The sequence below is a fragment of the Orcinus orca genome, chromosome 8 (genome assembly GCF_937001465.1).
Source record: "Orcinus orca chromosome 8, mOrcOrc1.1, whole genome shotgun sequence".
In the NCBI taxonomy this organism is placed as follows: Eukaryota; Metazoa; Chordata; class Mammalia; order Artiodactyla; family Delphinidae; genus Orcinus; species Orcinus orca.
The window spans coordinates 41,725,267-41,751,769 of NC_064566.1; the positions used below are offsets into that span (position 1 = coordinate 41,725,267).

The 26,503-nt window shown below is 42.0% G+C and overlaps 1 protein-coding gene across 1 annotated transcript in view; it reads right to left on the bottom strand.

Moving 5' to 3' along the window:
• Positions 1-26,503, bottom strand: part of SPON1 (spondin 1) — a 273,886-nt gene that overhangs the window by 139,827 nt on the left and 107,556 nt on the right. Inside the window, exons 4-5 of the mRNA XM_004279163.3 lie at positions 17,274-17,347; positions 12,041-12,163 (exon numbers count right to left, since the gene is read on the bottom strand). Of these exons, the coding sequence (XP_004279211.1) occupies positions 12,041-12,163; positions 17,274-17,347 (197 nt within the window). The remainder of the gene's footprint in view (positions 1-12,040; positions 12,164-17,273; positions 17,348-26,503) is intronic.

The window sequence follows — 26,503 nt, forward strand, 5'->3', positions numbered from 1 at the left end:
GGTAGAAGCAGCCAGAGGTGGAAGGTGACCTGACCCGAGAGTAAGAGAATGGATGGAGGAGGAGTGAGGAGTCCTCTTCTTTCCTCTGACCCACTGGTTGGGGGATGGATTTGGGAGGACTGTTGGAGTTCTCCTATTTCACCCCTTCTGACATTGCCAACAGAGGGCCGTTACTTGTCCTGCAATCCAGATCTCTGCAGCACCATGCAGCCCTATTCCTGTCCCCAGGCGTAGTACTCTCAGGGCAGCAGAAACCTCTTCTAAAGGGTAGAGGAGATGAAGGGAACTCGGGCACCCTTGGGTGTATATTTCTCTAGCCCTTCCCTCTCCAGATTCACAGAGCTGGGAATTAGAACCTAAAGAGATCCTCTCTTCCTATTCCTGCTTCGTGTCGAGCGTCCGGATGAACCCCTGATTGGAGAAGATACCCAGTGGAATGGAAGCAAGTGGAGGAGTTGATAGCAGTGATGTGATGCCTGAGCTTTCTTCCCTGGTCTCATCCTTTTTCTTTCCCTTAAACACATCTGAAGGGATACCACTTAGGATTTGGCCCTTTCATCACATATTAACAGGCCTAATGGTTAAATCATCAGAGAAACGTTAAGACCATCTGCCACAATAACTAGATATCAAAGGGTACAACTAGTAAAAGTGAAAGCAAACTAAACACGAAGCACATTAATTGCATGCAACAGATGGACCGAAAATTTAACGTAAGCATAATACATACCCTCAAAGACATAGGGGGTATGTTGTAATAGAAAGCAAGAACAAGAAGTAAAGAAAAAGAACCAAATGTAAATTGGGTGTTTAACAAATATTTATAACAAATATTTACTGGTATCCCTGCCAAAGATGCACGACCTGAATCTAATCACGAGGAAACATCAGATAACTCCAAACTGAGAGCGTCTACAACTGCTTAGACCTCTCAAAAAATGTCACTGTCATGAAATTAAAAGAAGGACTAAGGAACTGCTCCAGATTAAAGGAGGCTAAAGAGACATGACAGGTAAATGCAGTGTGTGATCCTGGATTGGATCCAGGACCAGATTTTGTATTTTTCATTTGCTACAGAGCAGTGCTGTCCACTGTGGGAACCACTGGCCGCATGCAGCTAATGAATAATTGAAATGAGGCTAGTCTGAATTGAGATGTGCTCTAATTATAAAATACACACTGGGTTTTAGAATGAAAAGAAGAATGTAAAATATCTCGATTATAAATTTTTATATTAATTACATGTAGGAATGATAATATTTTGGCGATATTGGCTTAGATACAATTTATTATTAAGATTAATTTCACTTGCTTCTTTCTACTTTTTTAATGTAGGCACTAGAACATTTAAATTACATTTCTGGTTCTTTTTTTTTTTTTTACCGTACGCAGGCCTCTCACTGTTGTGGCCTCTCCCGCTGCGGAGCACAGGCTCCGGACACGCAGGCTCAGCGGCCATGGCTCACGGGCCCAGCCGCTCCGCGGCATGTGGGATCTTCCCGGACCGGGGCACGAACCCGTGTCCCCTGCATCGGCAGGCGGACTCTCAACCACTGTGCCACCAGGGAAGCCCTTCTGGTTCAATTTTATGGCTTGCATTATACTGGTATTGTATAGTACTGCCATAAAGAACACTACAATTAGTGTACTTTGAACAAGGTATGTAGATTAGATAATAGTATTTTATCAATGCTAATGATGAATGTATTGTAATTTTGTAAGAGAATGTCCTTATTCTTAGGAAATATATACTGAAGTATATAGAGGTAATGGAGCAGGCATGATTCTACTCACTCTCAGAAGTTTAGAAAAACATAAAATGTATATATATTTATGGAGAGAGAATGATAAAGCAAATGTAAACCGTTGGCAATTACAGAGTCTGGGTGAAAGATAATAAGGGGTTCTGTGTACCGTCTTTCCAGCTTTTACATCAATCTGAAATGATTTCAAAACAAAAGTTTACAAAAACCACCCCCACACAACGGTTAAGACAAGCAGCACAGTAGTGGGGATAAAAAGCAGGGTGGTTAGCACTGAAGAAGGGAGTGATGTGGCGAAGAAAAGTGAGGAACTCGCTCCCAGAAGGTGGCAGAAAGTATGAAGAGAGAGAACATTTAGAGAGAGAACATTTAAAGTAAAACCTAGATGATATGGAGATGAGTAGAAGTGACATCTTGGTCACTGGAGGCTCGGAAAGAGAAAAAAAAGGAAAGAAAATATTTGGAAGAAAAGAAATCCCCCAGAATTAAAGGAAGAGGCAAGACATCATATTTAAAGGATTCATAGAGTAGAAAAGTATTTTTCAAAAAGAAAAAATCCACACTTGGTCACATTAATGGTGAAAATTAAGAAATTAAGAATTAATTAAGACCATCAAAGATATAATTTAAAAAACTGAAATGCAGGGCTTCCCTGGTGGTGCAGTGGTTGAGAGTCCCCCTGCCGATGCAGGGGACACGGGTTCGTGCCCCGGTCCGAGAAGATCCCACATGCCGCGGAGCGGCTGGGCCCGTGAGCCATGGCCGCTGGGCCTGCGCGTCCGGAGCCTGTGCTGCACAATGGGAGAGGCCACAGCAGTGAGAGCCCCGTGTACCACAAAAAAAAAAAAAAAAAAACCTGAAATGCAGAAAGAGTAGATCACCCAGATAAAAACCAAAAATCAGATTGACATTGGACTTCTTAACAGCTGAATATAAGAATCCAATGTATGAAAGAAAAGCTTTTTGAACCTAGGTCTCATATTGTGACACATGCTATTTAAATGTGACAGCACGATAAAAATATTCTCAGGCACGTCAGGCCTTAGGGGGTTTGCCTTTCCAAAGACCTGCTATGGAAATACTCTTGTAAGAAGTACTCAATATGAAAAATACTAAAAAGCCATGGGCGATCAAAACTTCAGTGAAGCTTATGGTCGTGTAAAAAAGCAAAGACTAAAGAAAGGAAAAAGAAAATATCCATATGATATCACTTATATGTAGAATCTAAAATATGACACAAATGAACCTATCTATGAAACAGAAACAGAATCGTGGACACAGAGAACAGACTGGTGGTTGCCAAGGGGGAGGGGGTTGGGGGAGGGGTGGAGTGGGCGGCTGGGGTTAGCAGATGTAAGCTTTTATACATAGAATGGATAAACAACAAGGTCCTACTGTATAGAACAGAGAACTTTATTCAATACCCTATGATAAACCATAACGGAAGAGAATATAAAAGAAGAATGTATATACATATAACTGAATCACTTTGCCGTACAGCTGTAATTAACACAACATAGTAAATCAACTTCCTGCAATAAGAAAAGAAAATATCCATAACAAGTCAGAAGTAAAGTTCTAGCAAATAATCAATACGAAGTGTATATTTGGGTACAGGGATCATAGAGACCAAAGGAATGAGAGCATGCTAATGTTCTTGTTTTTTGTTCAGGGAAGATATAAATATTAAAATGCTTATGAAATCAACAGAGGTAAATAAACACAAGCATGTGTCTTAAATTAAGGGCAACCACCATAAGAACAAAAAAAATGAGTCAAATAACTTTAAGCCAGCAGGATAAAACTTAACTCAGTGGAAAGAAAGGAAGTAGTTTCAAAAAATATAAAATAAGATGGCAGAAAAAAGTTTTTAACATGACTGTAATCACAATAAATGTGGGATAGATGGAATGAAACAAAACAAAGCCAGAGGGACCTTACATGGACCAATGATGCTCGTGTGCCATAAATTAAGGAACATATCCTTTGGCACCTGGCGTGGAAGAAGATAAAAGGCTTTCTAAAGTAAACATATGTGAGGTTATTAAAAACAAAACAAAACAAAACTCTGTAAATACAGAAAAGCAGAAATTACACACACTCTTATCAAAACAAAATAAACTTTCAGTGAAAAAGTGATCCAGAAAGAAACTGAACTAGCACATGGAGATGACAAGAGGGCTTCTCTGTCTCCACCTAGACTCTGGGCTGAACAAAAGATCTCCCCTGAGAATTTATAACCACGAGCTTGGAGTTTGATATTATTCCATTGTTGTGTACCTTTGTGTTGCTCTAAAGAGGTCTGATCCTTTGTTACCCATTTTTCTGAATGCTTTTAGGGTTGTCCCTCTCCCCATTATTCTAAACTTTCATGATGTTGTGTTGAGCACTTTTTCATTCATTGTGCCGAGCATGTGGTTCTGTTCCTGTGTTCTGTACAATGAACAGGCTCGGTCCTTCTACACTACCCTCTGTGCAGGTACTTAGGATTCATCTTCTCTTGCTCTGCTAGGCAGCTGCCGCTTGTCCATCTGTCTTTCATCTTCCCAGATTCTGACGATATCTCTTGTATGATGTGGCCTTCTTTCCTCTTTTCTTGTCTTTGTGGATACATATATATTCCTCGTGTTATTTTTATGGAATTTGAGGAAAGATCAGTGATTAATGTGTGTATTCAATCTGCATGTTTAACGGGAAGACCAGATTGTTGATTTGTCCTTCTCTGATCTCAATCCATACAATAGTGAGTTGTTGCCATGAGACTTCCCAGAGAGATGGAGAGAAGGGAGGAGAAAAGGGAGAAGAAACTATTTAATCTGTTCTCTTTAGTCCTTCTTTCATTGAAACGGGGTGTCATGACACATGTGCTTGGTAACAAATTCTATTTCCTGGCAACATACTCTGTTTGTGACTCAGCCTGGTGGTGGCACAGCTGGGAAACTCTGATGGGCACCATTACTCAGCTTGGAAAGAGATTTCCCAGTGCTGATGGGAAGAAGTAGAATTATTGTTTGTTGCATGTTTAATTGTTTCTGAAGTTAGATCAAGAGAAGGGGGCTGTGGTCCACATGTGGCTCATCACTGTTCTAGGAACTGGACTAAGAAAACCCACAAATGGTCTTATTCTTAAATGGGAAGAAACTCTGCAAGCTAAATATTATAAAGCTAACAATTCTTCCCAAAGTAATTTGAGGATTTAATGCAATCCCACTAAAAATTCTGGCAGGATCCTTTACAGAACTTGATAAAAACGATTTCACAATCATTTATAAAATAGAAAGACAATATCGAGGAATATTTTAAGAAGAAAGAGTACCTCCATCTCCAAGCCAGAAACCTGGCTTGTCAGCGTTGATGCTTCTCTCTCTCTCTCTCACTCCTCCACATCTAATCCATGACAGAATCTCCCTCTAAAAGGCATCTCAAAACTATCCATTCTCTCCATCACCACATCCACTGCCTTAGTTGGAGCTACCATCATCATTGCAATATCTTCCTAACCCATCTTGCCTTACACTACCTGCCCCTTCCAATGTGGTCCCACTCAGCAGCCACATAAGGTCCTCTCTCTCTCCTGCCCCAACCTCTTCAGTGTTTTTTCATTGTTCATCTCCCTCCAGTTTCTTCCTTGCTCATTTCATAACTGCTTCTCATCATTCATTCATTCATCAACACTATTTATTGAGAGGCTTTCAATGTGCCAGACAATGAGCTAGGGCCTGGAGAGGTAAATGAGCAAAATCAAGCTTGATTCTTGCCAACACTCTAGTGGCTTTAAAGACAAAACATGAAAAAAGGTTCAAGTGTGTTAGTAATTAAACCAATGCCAATTTAAAATAATAAGATTAATTTTTTATAACCATGAATTGGCCAAACCCAAATGAAAAAAGTTATATTGGATGCTAAAGAGGCTGGGAGAAACAGATGTACTTATTCATTATTTTTAACATTGTGAAATCGATACAAATGTTTTGGAGAAGCATCTGGCAAAATGTCTCAAGAGCCAAAAAAAAAAGTCCATATCCTTTGATCCAGCAGTCTTATTCTTGGGAAATTATTTCAAGGAAAGAATTCAAAGGAAGGTGGAAGAATGGAGGAAGACTTGAAGAAGGAAGTTTTGTTTTGTTTTTTTTTTTCAGTATGCGGACCTCTCACTGCCATGGCCTCTCCCGTTGCGGAGCACAGGCTCCAGACGCGCAGGCTCAGCCGCCATGGCTCACGGGCCCAACCGCTCCGCGGCATGTGGGATCCTCCCAGACCGGGACATGAACCCGTGTCCCCTGCATCGGCAGGCGGACTCTCAACCACTGCGCCACCAGGGAAGCCTTTTTTTTTTTTTTTAGAAGGAAGGTTTTTATTGCAGTGCTTTCTGTGTTAGCAAAAGACCTAACATCACCTAAACGTTCAATAAAAGAACAGTTAGATAAGTGGTTCAGAGAAAGCTGATGTAATAAATGACTATGGAAACAAAATCAAATGCAAAAAGTAGGACATGATGTGTTCAAATGTGATGTAGAAACTCTGTACACAGTTGAATATATGAAGAAATGAAAGCAGTGGCCAAGTATTAGAATGGTAGTCTTTCATGTGACTGAATTTAAGAATTAATAATTTTTAGAAATTAAGTGACCCAATGGAAAAGATGGCTGAATTCATGGTAAAACTAACTGATTCTATAGAGTATTCCAGTGGCCATGTTTATATTCTAGGCAATGTATTGCCAAATGAAAAAAATAATTGGCTCCTGGAAAAAAAAGTCCCTTTCGTCATGTGTATTTGTCAAATGGTGTTAAAATCGACGCTATATCAAAAATGGGGGAAGTTATGCAGTTGACATTGTCACGGGAGATTACAGAGTCTCTGTGGGGTAGAAGCATTTGTCAAAAACTCAGACGCTGTGTTCAGAGTAAGAGAGCAGAGACTCAGCATCTGTTAGGCAACTCCCAATCTCCTGGTGAAGACTGGGCATATCTCCAGCCCCTGGGACATCCCTATGCGGTAACACTGCCTGGTCACCATGTTCTTGTAAAGAACAAAAGCTCCTGGAGCACAACAGACTCGCAGTACCAAGGACAGACCCTGGGGGGCATGCCCTTCTCCTAACACTGCAGGGTTCCGGAGCTCAGCTCAGGCTCAGCGAATCCAGACCTCTGATTTCTTAAGTTATGCTCTCCACAGCCCAGGTCTTCGTAGAGTGCGGCCAAGCTATTCAGAATTTGGTAGCAGTTGAGACCATGGTGGTATAGCAGGGCCTTATTAAAAGATGCTTTGTGAATGAGAGATTTAATTTTACTGCAGAGGAGAGAAGACTGCCTTGTGACAGCCCCCAGAGGAAGGCAAAAGGGAAACAGAAGATCTGAGCTTTGATTTTGGTTCTGAATTCTCTCTGGCTACGTGACCTGAGCCCTTAATTTTTTTGTGTTTTTTTTGGTGCTTGGGTTTTTTTTTTTTTTAACTTATAAAATTAGGAGGTAAAACTTGCATGATCCAGCCTTCAAATGGATTTCTAGATACCACTCACTTAGTAGTGTTTTAAAAAGATTTCCCTGGGCTTCCCTGGTGGTGCAGTGGTTAAGAGTCCGCCTGCCGAGGCAGGGGACATGGGTTCGTGTCCCAGTCCGGGAAGATCCCACATGCCGCAGAGCACGCGCAGAGCTGGGCCCGTGAGCCATGGCCGCTGAGCCTGCGCGTCCGGAACCTGTGCTCCGCAACGGGAGGGGCCGCAACAGTGAGAGGCCCACATACCGCAAAAAAAAAAAAAAAGAAGATTTCACTTAGCAAATAAATGAATTAATGATTGAATGAATAAAAAAAAAGATTTCAGTATTTCCAGATGGCCAGCAGTGATTTATGGCATTACAATCGGAGGGAATGCCAGAGGTCATTTATACCATCTTCCTGCCTTCCTTACCTCAGGCCTAGCTCCTCCAAGAGAGAGGGGTATCATGGATACAGAGAATACTTTGTTTTCCAAGAGAGGGAACCCCAGAAACAGCATCTGGAATAGACCAGTTTGTATAATGATTGAGAAGAGCCACCTGCAGATGTGACCCACCACAAGACAGGGCTGAAAGCACAGGGTGCAGAGTCCAATGTGAATTCTCAAGGGCAAGTTCCCAAAGATGACTGAAGGACAGACCCCTTAGGCTGCTACCTTATCCTATTGCAGAGGTTCTCAAGCGTGGTTACAGACCCTTGGGACCACCCCCCCCACACCGCCCCACCCCGCCCCCGGCCCTTCCAGAGGGACCTACGAGGTGAAAACTATTTTCATAATAATACTAAGACAAAATTTGCCTTTTGTAATGTGTCGACATCAACACTGACGGGGCAAAAGCAATCATGAGTCAAACTGCTGGCACTCAGTGCGGGTCAAGGCAATGGCCTTGCACTGTATTAGTCATTAATGTATTCCTCACTGCCAGGGACTTGCTGCAAACAAAAACCCCAAAAGTCAGTTTCACTTACGAATGGCCTTGATGAAACAATAAACATTATTAATGTTATTAACTCTCTACCTTTGAGTCCACATGTTTTTATTATTCTGCGTGACTAATTGGGAAATACACATAAAGCCCTTCTGCTATATACTGAGCACTGGGACTGTCTTGAAGAAAAGCACTTGTGCAATTCCTTGAGGTGCAAGCTGGACAATTTCATTGTCATAAAACATAATTTTTACTTGAAAGAACAAATGACAGATTATGGTTATTCAGCCTTAAGAATTTGGCATACATTTTCTTAAAAATTGAAATAAGCCTGTCACTTCAAGAAAAACACCTGATGGTATTTGCTGTCAATGATAAAATTTGAGCTTTCAAGCAAAACTTGGGATCTTGGGAAACTTGTATCCACCGCCATGAATTTGATAGCTTTTCAATACTTAAACACTTTACTGATGAAATTGGAAGTGATCTTAATGAATACGATTTTTTTAAACGAATATGATTTTTGATGTTGCATAATGAAATGTCTCAATATCTGGATGATCTGCATAACTCAGTAAACCAATATTTTCCAGATGACCAATAGATGATGTTATAAAATCATTCATTTGTGAAAGATGCATTCAAAGGGCAAGCGGAAAGCAACGCATTTTAATGTAACAGAGTATAAGTTCGTTGATACGGTTTCACATTCTATATTGTAATTCTCCTTTAAGAAACTATCATTTGCAGAGTTTTGGTGTAGCATCAAAGAAGATTATCTGTAATTATCTGAAAAGGTTATTTAAATATTCTTCCCATTTCCAATTACATATCTGTGTGAGACAGAATTTTCTCATATACTTAAGCCAAAAAAAAAAAAAATGCCACAACATGTTAAATGCAGAGGCAAATATGAGGATCCAGGTGTCTTCCATTAAACCAGGCATTAAAGAGATTTGCAAAAATGTAAAACAATGATGCCCTTTTTACTAAATTTCTTTCGTTTGGACAATATAGTTATTTTCATAAAATATGTTAACATGTAATAATTTAATCACTGCTAATTCATTATATGTTACTTTTAAAGTTAAATAATAAGTGATATTTAAAATGTTCTGTTTTAATTTCTGAGATGGTGAAATATTGAGAGATACAATCCATATTAACAAAAGCATATTGGAGTTCTCAATAATTCTTAAGCCCATAAAAAGGGCCCTGCTCTGAGATGCTTGCAGAGAAAGTGGAATTTGGGACGAGTAATTAATAAGAGGAGGACCTGTCATGTTATCAGCTTGCACTACCGTTGAGAAGTGTCATGACTTAATTGGGCTAAATGGACAGGGTTGGTTATCAAGACAGAATCATCCCTGGAGGGGTAAAATGAAAGTCGTCTATTACCTAAGATTGGCAGAAATCACTTTTGTGAATATTGAATTCTCATGGTCCTGATTAGACCTTGAAGGGCACCTTTTTGTGCCCTTCCAATTGTCTCCAGTGCCCCTAGTGCCCAAGTCCATCCCTTTCCCTCCAGGGAAAGTCTGGTCCTGTCCCTGCTTGATACTGACCATCGTGACTAATGTGGGCTAAAAATCTGCCTCCCGGGTCATGGTGAATGCCACTCTGAGTCCAACAATCAGTACCCAGTACTTGGGAAGGCCCCAGGCACTTGCAGGCGCTAAGAATGAAAGATGAGCATGTCGTGGCTTTTGTCCTGGAGGACTTCTCAGTCTGGTGGAGAAGAAAGGCTCCTGAAGAAATAATTACAGTATGATGTGATAAATGCTCTTCTGAACATAGTGACCAACTTTTTTCCAACCAAAAATTAGGACACACTCTGACATCTGACAATGAAACAATTTTGAGGTACTTGAAACACACGTCTGCTATACATATTAAGAAACTCCCAACAACTCCGCAGAAATTCTGTATAGCTTTGTACTTGATTTGGCCTAAAGACCCAGAAACAATGGTCTGTACCCTTAAAAAAATTCTGGGAAATAACAGTGTCAGAACAGAAAAGAGCAAGAAACGCCTTAGGATTACAAAAGATGAGTAATAGGCCCCTAACATTTTCTTTCCTCTGGGTTAGTGGATGGGAGGCACTAGAGGAAATTTTTTCCATCATGCTTGTTCCAAGTGGTTTTTTCCTCTCCAGGCAGAGAGTCCAAGTTTGTTCACACAGGTCTCCCACATCAGCTGAAGCAGATCAAGCTGAATCCCAGAGTCAGAAGAATGAACTAATATGAGGCTTCTAAGATCTCCAGCCTTGATTACATGTGGCTAAAATTAAACCATAAGGTTCTTGATCTGCCAAGAAATGGAGTCCCCTCTGGGTGGGCTGTTTGGGGACCATGGAGGTTATGGTCTAGAGTGGGTCTTCTTAAGTCCCAACCACGTACCCTTTGCCCCCCTCCCTTTGGGGCTGGCCCAAAACCCTCTTTTTAGTTTCTTTCTCCAGCCTCCCTGTTCTCTCCCAGCTGCGGCAACTCCAAAGTGAAGTGAACAAGACTAAAACACACAATGAACCAAAACACGCTCAGTGCCACACATGGACATCCTGCCACCCACAGTTAGAAAGAATGGGCTACACTGGGTCTCAAAGGCAATCCAAATGAAAGGCAGGACAAGGAGCCTGACAAACCCCTTCTGCCTCTTGGATCCACTACCATTAGCCATTCATTCTGAGGGTTCTGCATCCGCAGATTCAACCAACAACGGGTCATAAATATTTGAAAAAAAAATTCCATAAAGTCTCAAAAAACAAAACTTGAATTTTCCACACAATAACTACTGACCTAGCATTTACATTGCATTTACAACTATTTACATGGTACTAGATATTATAAATAATCTAGAGATGACAAAGTATACGGGAGGATCTGCCTATGTTTTATGCAAATACTACGTCATTTCACATATACGGGGTTGAGCATCCACGGATTTTGGTATCTGTAGGAGTCCTGGAACCAATCCCCCTCGAATGCCAAGGGACGATTATACTTACGTTGGACTAGGGGCAAATCGTGATATCTCTGTGATCTCCAGTGAGCTCATTCACAAAAGCCCACAAAAGGTTATTTTGAGGATGAAATGACAACATATGTAAAACTGCTTGCCACTCAGTAAGCTCACTATTCATAGTTATAATTTTCATATCATTTGTGTGATTATTTAATTAGTGTCCGTCTCCCCATTAATCTCTGAGTTGCATGAGAACATGGGTTGTGTCTTTTTTATTCACTCTCATATCCCTAGAGTTTAGCACAGTGTCTGCCACATGTTAGGCATTTGATGAGACCACTGTTTGATAAAAGGGAGTTGGTAGGGTCCTGATTAAGGATTTACTCTAAAACAGCAAGTTTGGGGTTGCCTGACAACTCTCCTGGATTCGTACTGGCTACCTGGAGCACGGTGTAATAAGGATTCTAAGGTGGTCTCTGATATATTACCAATACACGCTATGGTTGAGGATGTTGAGTATTTGTTGACCTTGGCCTGCGCAGTCAAGAGCAGGTGGTCCCTCTTGCCAGTTCTTTCCAGAACAAATAGGCTGGTTGTATGGACAGAGCCACTTCAGGAGCACTGAGGTTACCAAATATCTGACCTGAAGAGAAGCAGCACGACCTCAGGAATATTTTTTAAAATCACAGATAAGAAAACACTTAGACCAATGCTCTGCAAAGAAGCTGAAAGCATCCGACTATTATATCTGCCTGTCTTGATGAATTCGCTTTCTTGGAATGTGTTTCATGAAGGCATTGATTGGTAAGAAGGAGAAGCTAGTATATCCCACAACCAGAACTTTGTAATACCCTCTCCCCCAACCCATAAGGAAGCTGTTCTACTCACGAGGGTAATCCTTTGGGTGTGTCTTCTCAGACCAGTTCCCATAAAATGTGAGCCTGTACTTGGCAGTTCCACAGGCGCAGCAGTCTAGGATTGGCTTGTCAGTCACCCCGTCAAATGTGGAGTCTGAAAGAGTCAGGAAAGTCACCAAGTTAGGAAGCAGCGCTGAGTCATTTATAGGACAGCACCATCTCGGTCTCGTTCTGTCTTGAAGGCTTGGGAAAAGAAGATGAGGTACAGTTTTCACCGATTAATAACTCAGAACCAGGTCCAGCTATAAAGGATTTTATATACCTCTAAGGGTGATAACTATATATTTTGCAAATTAAAAAAACATCAGAACTTTTGTTCTAATAATGTGAGGAGACCTATGGGACCAATAAGGTAGAATATTTGGGATGGTGGTCCATCTTGATATATTTTCTGGGCCCAAATCTCCTTCCCCACCCCTCCCACAACAGGATTTCTCCACCAAATTTTAAGAGGAATATGCCTGTGTGTTTTCTCTAAGGAATATTCTCTGGGGCCAAATTGCCAGGACCAGAAAAAGCTTTGAAGGAGAGAAATGAGAACAAGCAGAGGGATGTGAAGAACTGCTGAAAATTATTTCTAAAAAGATGTGCATGTATAGTCACGTCACTTCTTATCAAGCTTTCAGAGAGTTTACTGGGAGGGTTGGGGGTTTGGGAATATGTCCATAAATTCAGGTTTACTTCTGAGCATAGAAGCAGCCGGGAAAAACTCAAGATTCCCAATCCGCCCCCACTTTTAACTGCGAATAGCTGATAAGTGGAGAAAGATTACATGAATAAATTCAGTATTTCCGACTGTCAAGCCCACACCCCTAACTGTGCATTGTTGCTTTTGGTCTGTTCTGCTTCCTGCAAGATGAAACAATGTCTACAGATGCAACTTGCTGCAATTGCTTTTTCTTTGCTTCCTCTGGAAGTATTAACATAAATGTTCTCTCTCTTTTTGCAAGTTGGACATTTATTCTTAACTATTATATAAAGAGCAGCAACAAAGAGTATAAAAATCTTTTTGAGTGTTAGGAAGAGCATTTTACAAGTCTTCCTTATGGAATTCACTGGGTTCATTTGGTTTGAATATGCAAAACCAGTGATGGGTGGAAGAAGCGAATTCTGGGTTTGAGGATGGAGACAAAAGTATGGGATATTGTAATAAGAACTATATTGTATAGAGTCTTCATACGTGCTGATCCCTTTCCATATATTGTCCCATTTGATCCTGACAAACCTAGGAGGTCAGGACTTTGGTTAACCCCATTTTATAGATCATGAAACTGAGGCACATTAGGTGACCAGGCCAAGGCCACAGGGTTAGTAAGTGGTGTAGGCAGAACTGGAGCTCAGGTCTTTTTGAGTCCACAGCCCATGCTCTTAACCTCTACACTATATCACTGCGGGAGAGACCTTCTGCTGGATAGGTCTGCATAAACACCAATGAGAGGAATTGGTGTGTGTTTCTCTTTTTGCTTTTTCAAATGAAGAATGGTACATTTGAAAAATTACCTCCCTACATGGCTCCAGAATCTCTAAAGAAGAGATCTGAAGCCACCCCAAACAGAAATCATTGTTTGCCTACTTTTTGTACACTAGAAGAGGCTAGAGCGTTGTTTGTGTTAGGAGAAATCTTCCCACTGCCTCATGTACACGAAGTCCAGATCTGATGCCTGTGTGAGCCACTTTGATACTTAAGGGACAAGCCCTGTTGACTATATTTCAGGAAAGGTAGCGTATATGAGTAACTCCTGAAGGTTCTTCCTTTTCACATTTCCATTATGATCACCTATGTTGTTAAAAAAAACTAAATTAGTTTTGAGAAAGGAATTCCGAGCTAAGAGATACCTGCTGGGGTTTCAATTGTAACTACTCGGTGCTGTAAAGGAGGCAGCAATAATCTCTCAAAAAACCAAAATAAGGCAAACTGGTAGCTTTACCTTATCAAAAGGGCTCTCAGATATAAGTAGTGAACTTAAAGATGCGCCCAGGGGTTCAAGGGAATGCATTTATAATAAACCTTTTGGAATTCCAAAGGAAAATAAGCTTCCATTTAAAAAATAAATTTCTAAGTTTGAAAATAAAAACAGACATAACTGTTTCCTACTGAGAAAAAGCCCACTGAAAATGAATCAGGTTTTCAAAGGGAAGTGATAACAAGCGTTAACTTACCCCTCTTCTCCTAACAGTGCAGGGCTTGCCCAATACAGGTAATTGCAGGCCCTGCAGCATCTCCCAAGCTGTCCCCTCCCCCTCATTTCTACTCTTAATCCATCAGTTTTCTTTTCTACTGTCATCCTTTATTCTTTGCTCCTCTTCCCTTGTCTTCTTTTTCTCATGATCCCTTCTCTGCCCACATTTTCCTCTCATCTCTGATTTTCCCTTCATCTTTTCCTCTCTTTGTCTCTCTCCCTTAATTGTCTATGACATGGTATTAAAGTGAGTATATGTGTGCATTTGTTTATTATAGGTCACCTTTTGGAATATTTTATGTTCCTCTGTTTTTAATTGTAAGTAGCTTAATGTTTTATGTTTCTTTTAAAAAATAACGATTGCCATTGCTTTTAATCTGTGCAATTCTTAATTTTCCCCTATGGATAAATAGCTTCAACTGGGGAAAAAAATAATAGACACTAGTTTCTCTCTTCCTTTCCTTGATAGATTTGATTTGACTTAACAAAGACTATGAATACCTTAATGAAAGAGCTGGAGATAATCAAGTGGGCATACACATTTAAGAAAAATCCCTTTGCTCTATGCTTATATCTTAAAGACTTTCTGTACAGGATCTGCTTTGCTAACTGATGGATTTCCTCATGGGTCTGCTGTCTCCAGGGATCATATACAACAGCACCTAATGATCCTATAGCCCAGGTCCTGCCGGGTCTTTTTTTGTCCACAAAGTTGCTGTTGGAAAGAGGTCTTCTTATACAGATTCGTGCTTAGTCATTTTGATAGGATCTCTGCTTCAGAAGTGGTAACCAATAGAGATTTGCAAGGTCATTTTATTGACACTGTATCTGCAGAATGTTAGCATATTCATAGCTTAGACAAGGCTTTCACAACATCAGGACTGAGGCTTTGGAAAGTGCAATTTAGTTGATGGTTGCTGTCAGTACATGGGGCTGACGGTGAAGTGTCTTCTAGGTACCCTCGAATCTGGGAAATAAGGCTGTCCTCTGAGAGTCAAACTAACAAAACCTCACCACAGTGGCCATGATTAGCCAACCAAGAGGTGAGCTAGAATAGCCACAACTCTAACCCACAGGACCTGGATGTCATCTCATGGAGGCTGGGCAGGGATGGGATTTGTCCATTAGGAACCAAGAGCCTCAAGAGTTGAGAAGTTCTGGATCTGGGGAAAGGCTAAGTGAATCTGTGGACTATGAAATACAGGAAAGCCTCAACAGCCATGCATGGTGATGCCCACCTGGAAACTGCCCAGGGCGCTGGCCCACAGGTTGCAGCTCTCTGGCGCCTTTGGCAGGCATGACACTAATGCAGGGCAGCCAACTCTCTCACCCTTTAGCTCCTTCCATGCTCTCCAAGAAGTCCTCCACATAGGACCTAGTTTCTGCTCCAGTTCATCTATAGGGAGACCTATGCTTTGATCTACTCAAAGTAACAATCCAAGCTACTGAATTGGGAGGTAGACACTCTGATAGAAAGGCAGTGGTTAGGGCAATGGCTCCTAGGTCCAAACTCTGACCTCCCCCACTAGGTGTATCATGCTGAGTGAGCTCTTTAAACTTTTCATGTCTCAGGCTTCTCATTTATAAAATAGGTATGATATAATAGTCTTTACCATGTAGGATTGTTATGCAGATTACATGATTAAGGCATGTGAAGTGCTTAGAATGGTGCCTGGCATGTAGCAGGCACTAAAAGAAAATAGCTCTTATTATTATTTTCCCAGAAGACCTTTATCAACTTTTCTTTTTCTTAGTAGCTTACGATTTGCTAGAAATAGAATGATTTCTTCTGAAAACGCAAATTGTTCTAAATGTAAAAAAAAAGTCTGCACAAATTAATAGAAATGAAAGAGTGAAGATGTATAAATTCAGAACATTTTCCATGTTTATTTAGTTCTCTAATGACTTCTAAACACATTTGGATGTTTCAAACTTTAATTTTTCATGGTAGATTAATAAATAAGCTTTGGGCTGTAGATAACAATAGCTAACACATACACATATATAATATATATATATGTATGTGTATATATGTATGTATGTGTGTATATAAGCGTGTATATGTATGCGTGTATATAGGTATGTGTACATATCAATATACATATCAATATATATATTTACTATGTACCAAGGAGGCACAGTACTATTTTACATACATTAAGTTGCATGACGAGGGCTTCCCTGGTGGCGCAGTGGTTGAGAGTCCGCCTGCCGACGCAGGGGACATGGGTTCGTGCCCCGGTCCAGGAAGATCCCACATGCCACGGAGCGGCTGGGCCTGTGAGCCATGGCCGCTGAGCCTGCGCGTCCGGAGCCTGTGCTCCGCGATGGGAGAGGCCACAGCAGTGAGAGGCCCGCGTACCGCAAAAAAAAAAAAAAAAAAAAAAAAAGTTGCATGACGAGGAAGGGCAGAGGCAGGATTTGAAAGTCAGCTGAATCTGAATCCAGGACTCTGCTCCAACCTCCTCCGTCTACTTGGTCCCTATAAGCTTCGTTAGAACACGTTCAAGGAGAGGGAGTTGATGAGCCTGCACATCCAAGGACGAGATCCTTGAATGAGGTGAGATCACAACGTCAATGACCCCTGGACATCCCCGTTTCCCTAGAGAAAATCCCCCCCTTCCTGCCTGGGTGCCCCAAAAGTTCCTGCTGGTGATTACTCCAGACAACTGTTAACAGACTTTTTAAAGGTACACAATGGTGCGTTCCTTAATTAAGTCCTGTGAATTATTCCAAGGAACCTCTTCAGAATAATCACTGTTTCACAAAAATAAGGAGACGACGACACCAATATAAGGTACGTATCTCCTACCCAGGGAATCAAGCTGAGTAATTAGAGTTTAAGGCAGATCCAATTACCCACAGCACACAGCCAGATTAAAAACTGGAGCTACGTGAGGACACAAAACCCAGAGGAGCTCAGAAAGCCCAACTGCCTTAATTCCTGCAGCTGAATGCTTGGACTCAATGAGTCACCTTCCATGTCTCTAGCCCTCTCTCACCCACACGTCCACAAATCCTTACCTTGTTCACAAAGTTTCTTGGTCAGAGAGCCCTCATCTTGAAAATAAATGATGCGTTTCTGTACGATGCTAGCCCTGTGGGGAAAGAGGACACAAGCACATGGTGAGGAGGGCAAGTCTGGAGGATGTCAGATCCCGGCTTGTCCACCTACAGCTGTGTGGCTTTGGGAGAGTGCCCCCAACACTCTGTGACTCAGTTTCCTCATTGGAAAACTGGCATTAAGAATAATATCTACCTCCCAGGATTGCTATGAGAACTAAATAAGAAAATGTACGTCAAGAGTTCAGCATACACCTAGAAACCACTCAATAACTATTAGTCATGGTGGTGGTGTTGGTGGCGCTCATATTATTATTAAGGTAGGGAGGTGAACTAACAGCATTTTCAATAACTTTTCTCAGTGGTTCATTTACTCTAGTTTCGTACCAAATTATTGAGGCCATTTATAGATCAAATAAATTCAAATCAGGAAAGCATGTCAATTTCTCTTCCTGAAGGGGAAAATAAAACCCTAAAAATATATTTTGATTTGTTCTGAAAATGTCATTCTCTATCTTTCCTGAAAGACTAGACGAAACTATCTCCTACGCTCTGAACAAAGACAACTTCAGCTGTTATGTCTCCCTCTTAAACATGTCAAACATAGGATCTTAGAATTTGGAAAGAATATTTTGAGGTTGAAAAATGACTTGCTTTTGGCCAGCATATATTTTCTCTTTAATCTAGGATTGCACAGACATACGACTCTGCAGTTTATTTTCAGCTGGCCTGGAAGAGGCCTGAAACCCAGTGTTCCAGCAATTTGAAAGTCCACGACACAACACTGAGATGGTGCCGGTGGATCCTGAGCCATTTCTATTGATTTTCTTCAGCAATGTTACCCAATCAAAAGGTAATTTTCACTTTGATTTTCCCTGTTTAACAGATAAAGGGAGCCCTCGACGTTATCACAGCTGACCACACTGAACCAGGGATAGTCACACAAGCTGCCCTGTGTCACATGATCGCAGACCCAGGAATGGGCCCAAGTGTGCATAGATCTGCATGCAGAGCACAGAGGTGGCTCTCTCGATGGTCTGGGCCTAGGCCAAAACGACTTTCCAAAGAAATGTCTACTGTACACTCAGTCTTTCACAAAAAAGTAAAATTGAGGCCAGCCTATTAATGTCTTTTATAGTCTTTCCCCACCCAAGAGAGAAGAGATGTTGAAATAACTGAATGAAATGTACTTCCTATTGACACAAGCTACTATGATTATTTATCCGTTCTGTTGACCATCAAACAGAATGTTTCTTTGGGCCAAGAGAACACTCTGGAGAACACTCGCCTCAAAGCCAAATAACAAAGCCTTCTGTTAGTTGGAGCATCCCATCACCCACCACAGTGCTTCCAGAATGTTCCCCAGTGAAATTGCCTCAGGGACCCCTGTGGAGGGCAAGGAGTAGACCTAGTGGGAAGTATCCCAGGCCCCACATTCTTGCTTCAAACAAAGGTTCCAACCTCATTTCAACCCAAAGCAGCCCCCTCTCCCATGTGTCTTCCTGTTGTATTTGCTGGTGTATTTTCAACAATAATGGCTGGAGGTGTGCTTAGCGACCAGGCATTGGCCAGGGACACTGTCATGAACAAGACAAACGGGGCCACTTCCCATTCTCAAAGTTGACAGAATAGTGGGGAGAAAGCATCAAACAACTAAACCCTCAGTTAATGAATGGAGACATCCACAGGGTATGGGAGAGTGTATCACAAGGGTTCCTGACCAAGCCAGGAAAGGTTCCTCCCAGAAAAGGTGGCTGAGCTTAGATTTGAATGACTAGAAGCTAATTAGGCAAGTGGGATGGAGAAGCAAAGGAGAGGGCCTGCTTTGTAAGATCCTTGAGGTGGGGAGGGCTGCAGCTCACTGGAGAACCCACGAGTGCTAAGCCAGGGAGGTGTGAGATGAGCTGGGGAGGTGGGCAGGGCCACATCGCCCAGAGCCTGCAGGGAGATGGCATTTTACTCCAAGCTTGATGAGAAGTCCTTGGGGAATGTGCCATGAGGAGTGAGATGATCAGTTCTGCCCTTTTAAAAGAGCCTTTGGGGGCTTCCCTGGTGGCGCAGTGGTTGAGAGTCTGCCTGCCGATGCAGGGGACGCGGGTTCGTGCCCCGGTCCGGGAAGATCCCACATGCCGCGGAGCGGCTGGGCCCGTGAGCCGTGGCCGCTGAGCCTGCGCGTCCGGAGCCTGTGCTCCCCAACGGGAGAGGCCACAACAGTGAGAGGCCCGCATACCACAAAAAAAAAAAAAAAAAGAGCCTTTGGACCACAGAATAAAAACGGATTGCTATGTAGTTGCAGTACACGGAGCTCCCATGCAAATCAAATTTTGTTTCAATAAAAGTCTCTTGATAAAATGGTTTGAAAACACCTGATCTGGGACTTCCCTGGTGGTCCAGCAGTTGGGACTCCGTGCTTCCACTGCAGGGGGCATGGGTTCGATCCCTGGTCGGGGAACTAGGATCCTGCATGCCAGGTGGCCAAAAAACAAACAAACAAAACACCTGAACTACAGGATAAAGTACAAACTTACCATGGTATTCAAGGCTCTTCATAAAAACCTCCCCCAAACACTACCCTGGCTTTGTTGGCATTTTGTGCCATGCTCCCTGGGTTCTAGGCTATGCAAAGCTTATCCCCCTTGTCTGAACACCTCTTTCACTCCACCACTCCCTTACCTGTGCTGTTTCCTCTCCCAGAATCTCCCATCACCTGTCTTGGCTAGCACTGGTAACAAATACTCTGAATTTTCTTCCTCCTGCTGTGAGTGGGAGAATAATGGCAAAGCCTATGATATAAAGGCATGATGATGCTTAGAAAAATTAAATCACCCCCAGATTTTCCAAAACTATCATTATAAATATTTGAGGGGCCATATTTCCTTTAAGATATTTCTATTTCTTTCATGCCTTGTTTTATAAAGTCAAGTTGGCCCTCTTTTTGATAACAGTTTTAATTTCTGAGCCCTTATTATGTGCTAGTCACTGTGCTAGGGAGGCCCTTCGTGTACATTATCTTACATACCTTCTGCTTTACATGTACTACACATCCTCAAGCTCTTTATCAAAACACTTGGGCTAGATGTGTTTTTGAATTCAGAGTTTTTCAAATATTAGGAAGTTAAGATGGCAATAGGCCATTAACATCCATTAACCATTAACAATAGGCCATTAACATCCCCATGATCAAACAGATCTATATTCTGCCACAAAATGTAACAATATTCATACTACGAGAGTAAACAGAACTTATAAATAGCTTCACGTCAGTTTAGGTCAAGTTCAGCAAACTTATCAAAATGCTCTTGTTTTCAGAGGGACTAAGATGAGGGTTTGTGGCTATTTTCACCCTAATCTTACAGGTGGCGATGACTGAGATGCAGGGAGGTTAAGTAACATGCTCAAGGTTTGAAGCCTCCCACCTACTGCCAAAGTCCACGGTCTGTCTGAGGCTCAGAGTGCTTGTAAGGACTAAACACGATTACCTATAAAGAGTGTAACTGCACTGTGAGGAACGTATTGTTATAAAATGTAACCTCGAATTGATTTGGGGGGATCTATTTTAGCATCTCACGGAGCACACAGGGGAGAGCTGAGACTTCCGTGGGTCTCCCCGGAGCCTGGGTCATGATCACCTGAAGCTCTCCATGAAAAGACGAGCATATATCCCCATGTCCAAGCTTGGCCAACCCTCTAGACCGTGCCCTTTGGATTTCAAACTCTGTGCAGATCCAGTGTGGCATACAAGGCTTGTTCTGATCTGGCCCTGGTGATCAGGCTTTATCTCTATCCAGTCCCTCCTGAGCACCCTACCCAAACCATACCCTATATCTGTCTTCATGATCTCACACCCTTGGGCTCCTGTCCATGGGACTCCTTCTGTCCTTCCTTGTGATTCCTCAATATACACCACCCACCCACCCACCCACCCACACACACACACACACACACACACACACACACACTCTCTCTCTCTCTCTCTCTCTCTCTCTCTCTCTCTCTCTCTCTGTTACCTAACTCATACTCAACTAAGACATTACTTCCTTCAGATTGATGTCTTGCCTAGATGTTCTTCCTTATGAGAGCCATAGCCACTTGGGCTTCTCCTACCCAGCACTTATTAACCTGTATTATAATTGCCTGTTTACTTTTCTATCTCCTGTGCTAGATTATAAGCTTCCTGAGAGCAGGAACTGTACCTTACTTATTTCTATAGATGTTAGTATCATTGCAATCCTGGGATTCAAGTAGAAGGAACAGAGTTTGGAAAGGAAAGAGTTTGAGATTGAGCTATCTGTAGGGCATGATGGTGGTCGTAGGGGGTAGTTAGACACAGGGACCTGTAACTCAGGAGAGACTTGAGGGGTGGGGAGGATGGATATGGGAGTCACTAGGGCAGAAGTCAGGATCAAAGCTTTTAGAGTGGCCGATGTCACCCAGGGAAAGTGTGTGGCATGAGAAGAGAGTCTAGCTGAGCCCAGAACTCTGAATGCCAACATTCACCCACAGATATGCCAGCAGAGACCAAGACTTTGGAACACTTGGTTGCAGAAGATGTTTCTTTTTACTCCTCATTTGGTCAACTCCTGAGAGAATTTTATATTCTGAGAAAATACATTTCATTTCGAGTCTGTTCCCCTCAGAAGTATAAAACTCAGCAGAGATTTATAAATCATATTATAGTTCAGAAAAATAATAGCTTTACAAGATGAGAATGCTGTTAGTAAGAATTCCCTCAGCATTTCAAAATGACAAATTTCTCCCATTCTGTGTTGCAATTTGGCAGTCCTGTTGCATAGCATTTATATACTGATATACTGAATGCTCTCTTATCATGAAAGAACGTGTTAAGGAAATCTAAATTAAATTTCTCAGTATGTTAGCTTCTCAAACTTCAGAATCTTGAGGTTCTAAATAACTTACTAATCATTTCAAAAGTTTCCTTTTAAACCTAAAGTGGAACATTTCCAGAAACGCCATCCTGAATCTCTTAGATGCTCTGCTCTTTTCTGTCTGATGAGTTTCTTCATTTGCTGTTCTTTTTCCTTGGGGAGTTTGCCTGTTGGAATAAAGTTAGAGCTGGCTAAGTTGTAGGTTTGCTGTCTAGCGCTGAAAAGGCCTGGGATCCCTGTTCTCACTGAAAAGGGACAAGGAGACCTCAGAAACTGAAGGACTTTGGAGAGATCAGGCCACGAAATGAATTAAGAATACACATGGGTCCTCAGGGGCTGGGTCACTGCCACGTAGGGATAATTCATGTAAGGTCCTTACGACATGCATGTTGCACAGAGTAAATACTCAGTAGTGGTAGTCATTATTGTTGCTGGTGTTAAATCACCAGCCCCTAACAAAGTGCCTGACACATGAAAGTACTTAATAAATAAAAGCTATTATTATGATTGATGTCAGGTCTGTCTCCTTTGCTTATGGAGGGAGGAGTGAGGGCGTTATCTTGATCAACTGCTTCAGGCAGAGGTAATGAATGACTAAAATGAAGTTCAGGTTTGCGGTCTCCAGGCTACTTCTGCCAACCTTCTTCCCAATTCCAGTAAAATCCCTATTACTGAACATTTCTTGGAATACTTTACAAAATTTGTCTCTGATGTCAGGGATGTTTTCCAAAGGAGTGATCCAGTTTATAACAAATAACATCTATTTCCTTTTCCCAATGAAAGAACAATTCTGTGGGAGGATGCAGGAATAAAATATTAAAGTCATAGCAATGGTAACATCATCAGGAACTGAGGCTATCTGCCTTATTTTACTTTGCAAGGATGCCAAGTGCTAATCTGATCATGGTCTCATGTTACTCAGCAAATATTTACAGAAGCTGGGTGCATTCCATGATCCAGACTCTTAACCAATCTTTTATATGGTTTTATGTGGATCTCAGGAAATGGAGCTGTGTCCAGGAGTTAACAGGCTTCCTGGCAGCTCATGGTAATGTGCCCATGGGAGAAGAAAAGTGAAAGCTTATCTGCAGGGCTTTATCTCCGGGACTCACAAGAATTCCACGGCTGTCCAACAGTAAGGTCACAAAACTATAGGTTCAGAGACTGGTACAGTTGTCTACCATTACTGCAAAGAAGCAAATCTAGTAAATTCTAAAAAATCTAGCTGCCAGGAGATTATTTCTGCTCAATTATCACTCATTCATGAAACACTCACTGAGCACTTATTTTGTGTCAGGCACTTTGCTAGGAGCTGAAGATTCAAAGACAAGTAAGAGATGGTGCCTTCCAGTAAGGACCTTCTAGTCCAACAGGGAAAAAGAGAGACGGAAAAAGGAAACAGGAACTCAATGTTGAGTGCAATAAAGGAGAAGCCACAGGATGCAGAAGGGCAGTAACTAACTTCACCTTGGCAAAGCTCCAAGAGGAGGCAATGACCCCGAAGGTCTGAATTGGCAGAGGGGCAGTGGAAATAGAGGATCCAAGAGAAACGTCGTAGAAAAATTTATAAGCACTTAGTAACTTACTGGATCCAGACCAGAAAGACAAGGTTGAGTACAAGATCTTTTATTTATTTTCTGTTTATTTAACAGTTAAACACACTTCTAAGTGCTTCATAGATATTAATTCATTGAATCCTCCCAACAACCCCATGAGGTAGACGCTAATATTATCCCTGTTTTACAGATGAGAAAACTGACAAAGAGGGAGGTAAGTTAACTGATTCCGCATCTGAAACTCCCCGTCTGACGCCCCGTGACTTGAAACAAAAGACAGAAGGGGCAAGGAAGAATTTTATCTTTTAAGTTTTGGAATTTCTATTGAGATAATTGTAGCTGCACATGCAATTGTCAGAAATAATACAGGGAGGCTGTACATTTTTTGCCTAGTTTTCCCCAATGCTAACAATTTGCAAAACTTCAGTGTAATGTGACAACTAGGATATTGGCATTAATGCAATCCACCAGGCTTGAGACTGGACACAAAATTGGTGCCAAAGGGTTAGATGAGGGCCAGGTCATGCCATTCTAAAGAAACTGTGCTTATGATACGCTGCCACACTCTAAGACAGAACAATCCCAAATGACTCTGGAAATCCATAAATTCATGTTAGAACCCCAACTGGAGAATCATCTACAAGTGTGATCCTGACTCAGGCAGGTGGCCATTTCTGACTGGGATGAGGTGGTGGCCAGAGGTGGAGTTGGGGGAAATATTGGTAGGAATGATAACTTCTTGGAAAGATGGCACTGAAACTGGACTTGGAGTCCCAGAGGCTGAGTCTGTAACCAGGGATGAGTTCTTTGCAGGAGTTAGAGCTGCACACCTAAGAGTTCCTCGGAAGGTCCACCATCCACGGGCCTTGGAAGCAATGCCACCATCTTTGGGCAGACTTCTCAACCTGAATCAGGGGAATCAGCTCTATGCAGCACTGTACATACACTTATAGCCTAGGTCATGACCAGAATCTGGCTAAGAGGTCAGTTAGGTTCTTAATAAGACTACAGTCCATCCCCAACCTTGTATGGTCATTGGATTTCTGGAGTTTTTGATTCACATTATTGAACAAAGTTGATCTACAAAACCCTGGTTTTGATTTTAACAAAAATTAGAGGAAAACTAGTTTTAGCACTTAGTTTATTTCTTCTTAGAATGACCCTGAGGATAACAAGCTTATTATGATTCCATTTTCTCTTATTATTGTCCAATCTTAGACCTCATCTTTATCATATGTCTTTTCAATACTATTACTCTATAACTTTAAATTTTACCCCCTAAAAATCCAATGGAAAATTAATAATGAGGAATTGACTTTCATACCATAAGAGAAATGTAAAAAGAAAAGGATAAAATTGGGTTACATTTTTAAAGAACTAATTTAGATGTGAGAGTCATTAAAATCAGACAGACATTCATCTACTCATGTTTTTATTTAACAGAGTAGATGCCATGAAGCTGTGTTAGGAGTTGGAGGTAAAAGATGAACAAGACAGGGCTTCCCTGGTGGCACAGTGGTTGAGAATCCGCCTGCCAATGCAGGGGACACGGGTTCAATCCCTGGTCCGGGAAGATCCCACATGCTGCGGAGCAACTAAGCCCGTGTGCCACAACTACGGAGCCTGCGCTCTAGAGCCTGTGAGCCACAGCTACTGAGCCTGTGAGCTGCAACTGCTGAAGCCCACGTGCCGAGAGCCCGTGTTCCGCAACAAGAGAAGCCACCGCAATGAGAAGCCTGCACACTGCAATGAAGAGCAGCCCCCACTCACCACAACTAGAGAAAGCCCATGCACAGCAACAAAGACCCAACTCAGCCAAAAATAAATTAAAAAAAAAAAGATGAACAAGATATAATATGTGTGACACTGAGTAATGGACAGCCTGAGAGATATGAATCAGAATACTGCATAGCAAGTAGTAGAGTCTACCCAATATCTACTCCTTCCATCTGCCATGCTTGTAGAACACTCATTTTTCGAGGGGTAGTACCAGCTAAGCCGATCAGGATAGTCCTGTTCCCACTTTCCCATCCTTCCTTGCAGCTGGGGAAGGGAGCATGTGATTCATATGTGGTCCCATTAACATAAGGGAAGGTTGACAGCATGGAGGAGAGAACTTCTGAGAAAGCTTTGCTTTCCAGATAAAAGAAATTAATGACCCACCCTGTCCTGTCCTTCTTTTTCCAGCCTTGATTACAACCACAATGTGTGAAACAAGGCAGCCATTTTGTGACCATGAGGAAAAGAAAAAGAAAACTCAGAGACACTGGTTCTGGCATCATTTAACTGCTGTCACTTGTCAATGACATCATTTAGGTAGCAGTCACCTACCTCCAGCCTTCCTGTTATATGAGATAAATAAACCTTTATTTGTTGAAACCATCGTTGGTCAAGTTTTCTAATGAATGCTCCTCTCAAAAGCATGACTACCTGATGGAAAGAGGAATGAAGAAAGTATTGTGGGAGTACAGAAGAGGACAGTTCAAAAGGTAAGGCGGAGCAGGTTCTGCTGACCAGGATATTGCCTTGGGGAGCCACGGAAGGGCTTAGGTAGGATTGAGGGCAAGGATGCCTTGGTCAGAAGAGTCTGGGAGAAGAACACTCCAGATGAGGCCTTAAAAGAGGGCTTGGATTTGGTTGGTGGGAGGTTATGCTGCCCTTTTGTAGAACTTTCAATGGGGTGCAAGGGACAGTGTTCGCAGTGAGTAGGAAGAAAGCAACAGGCCTGCCAGTACACTCCAGTCTGAAG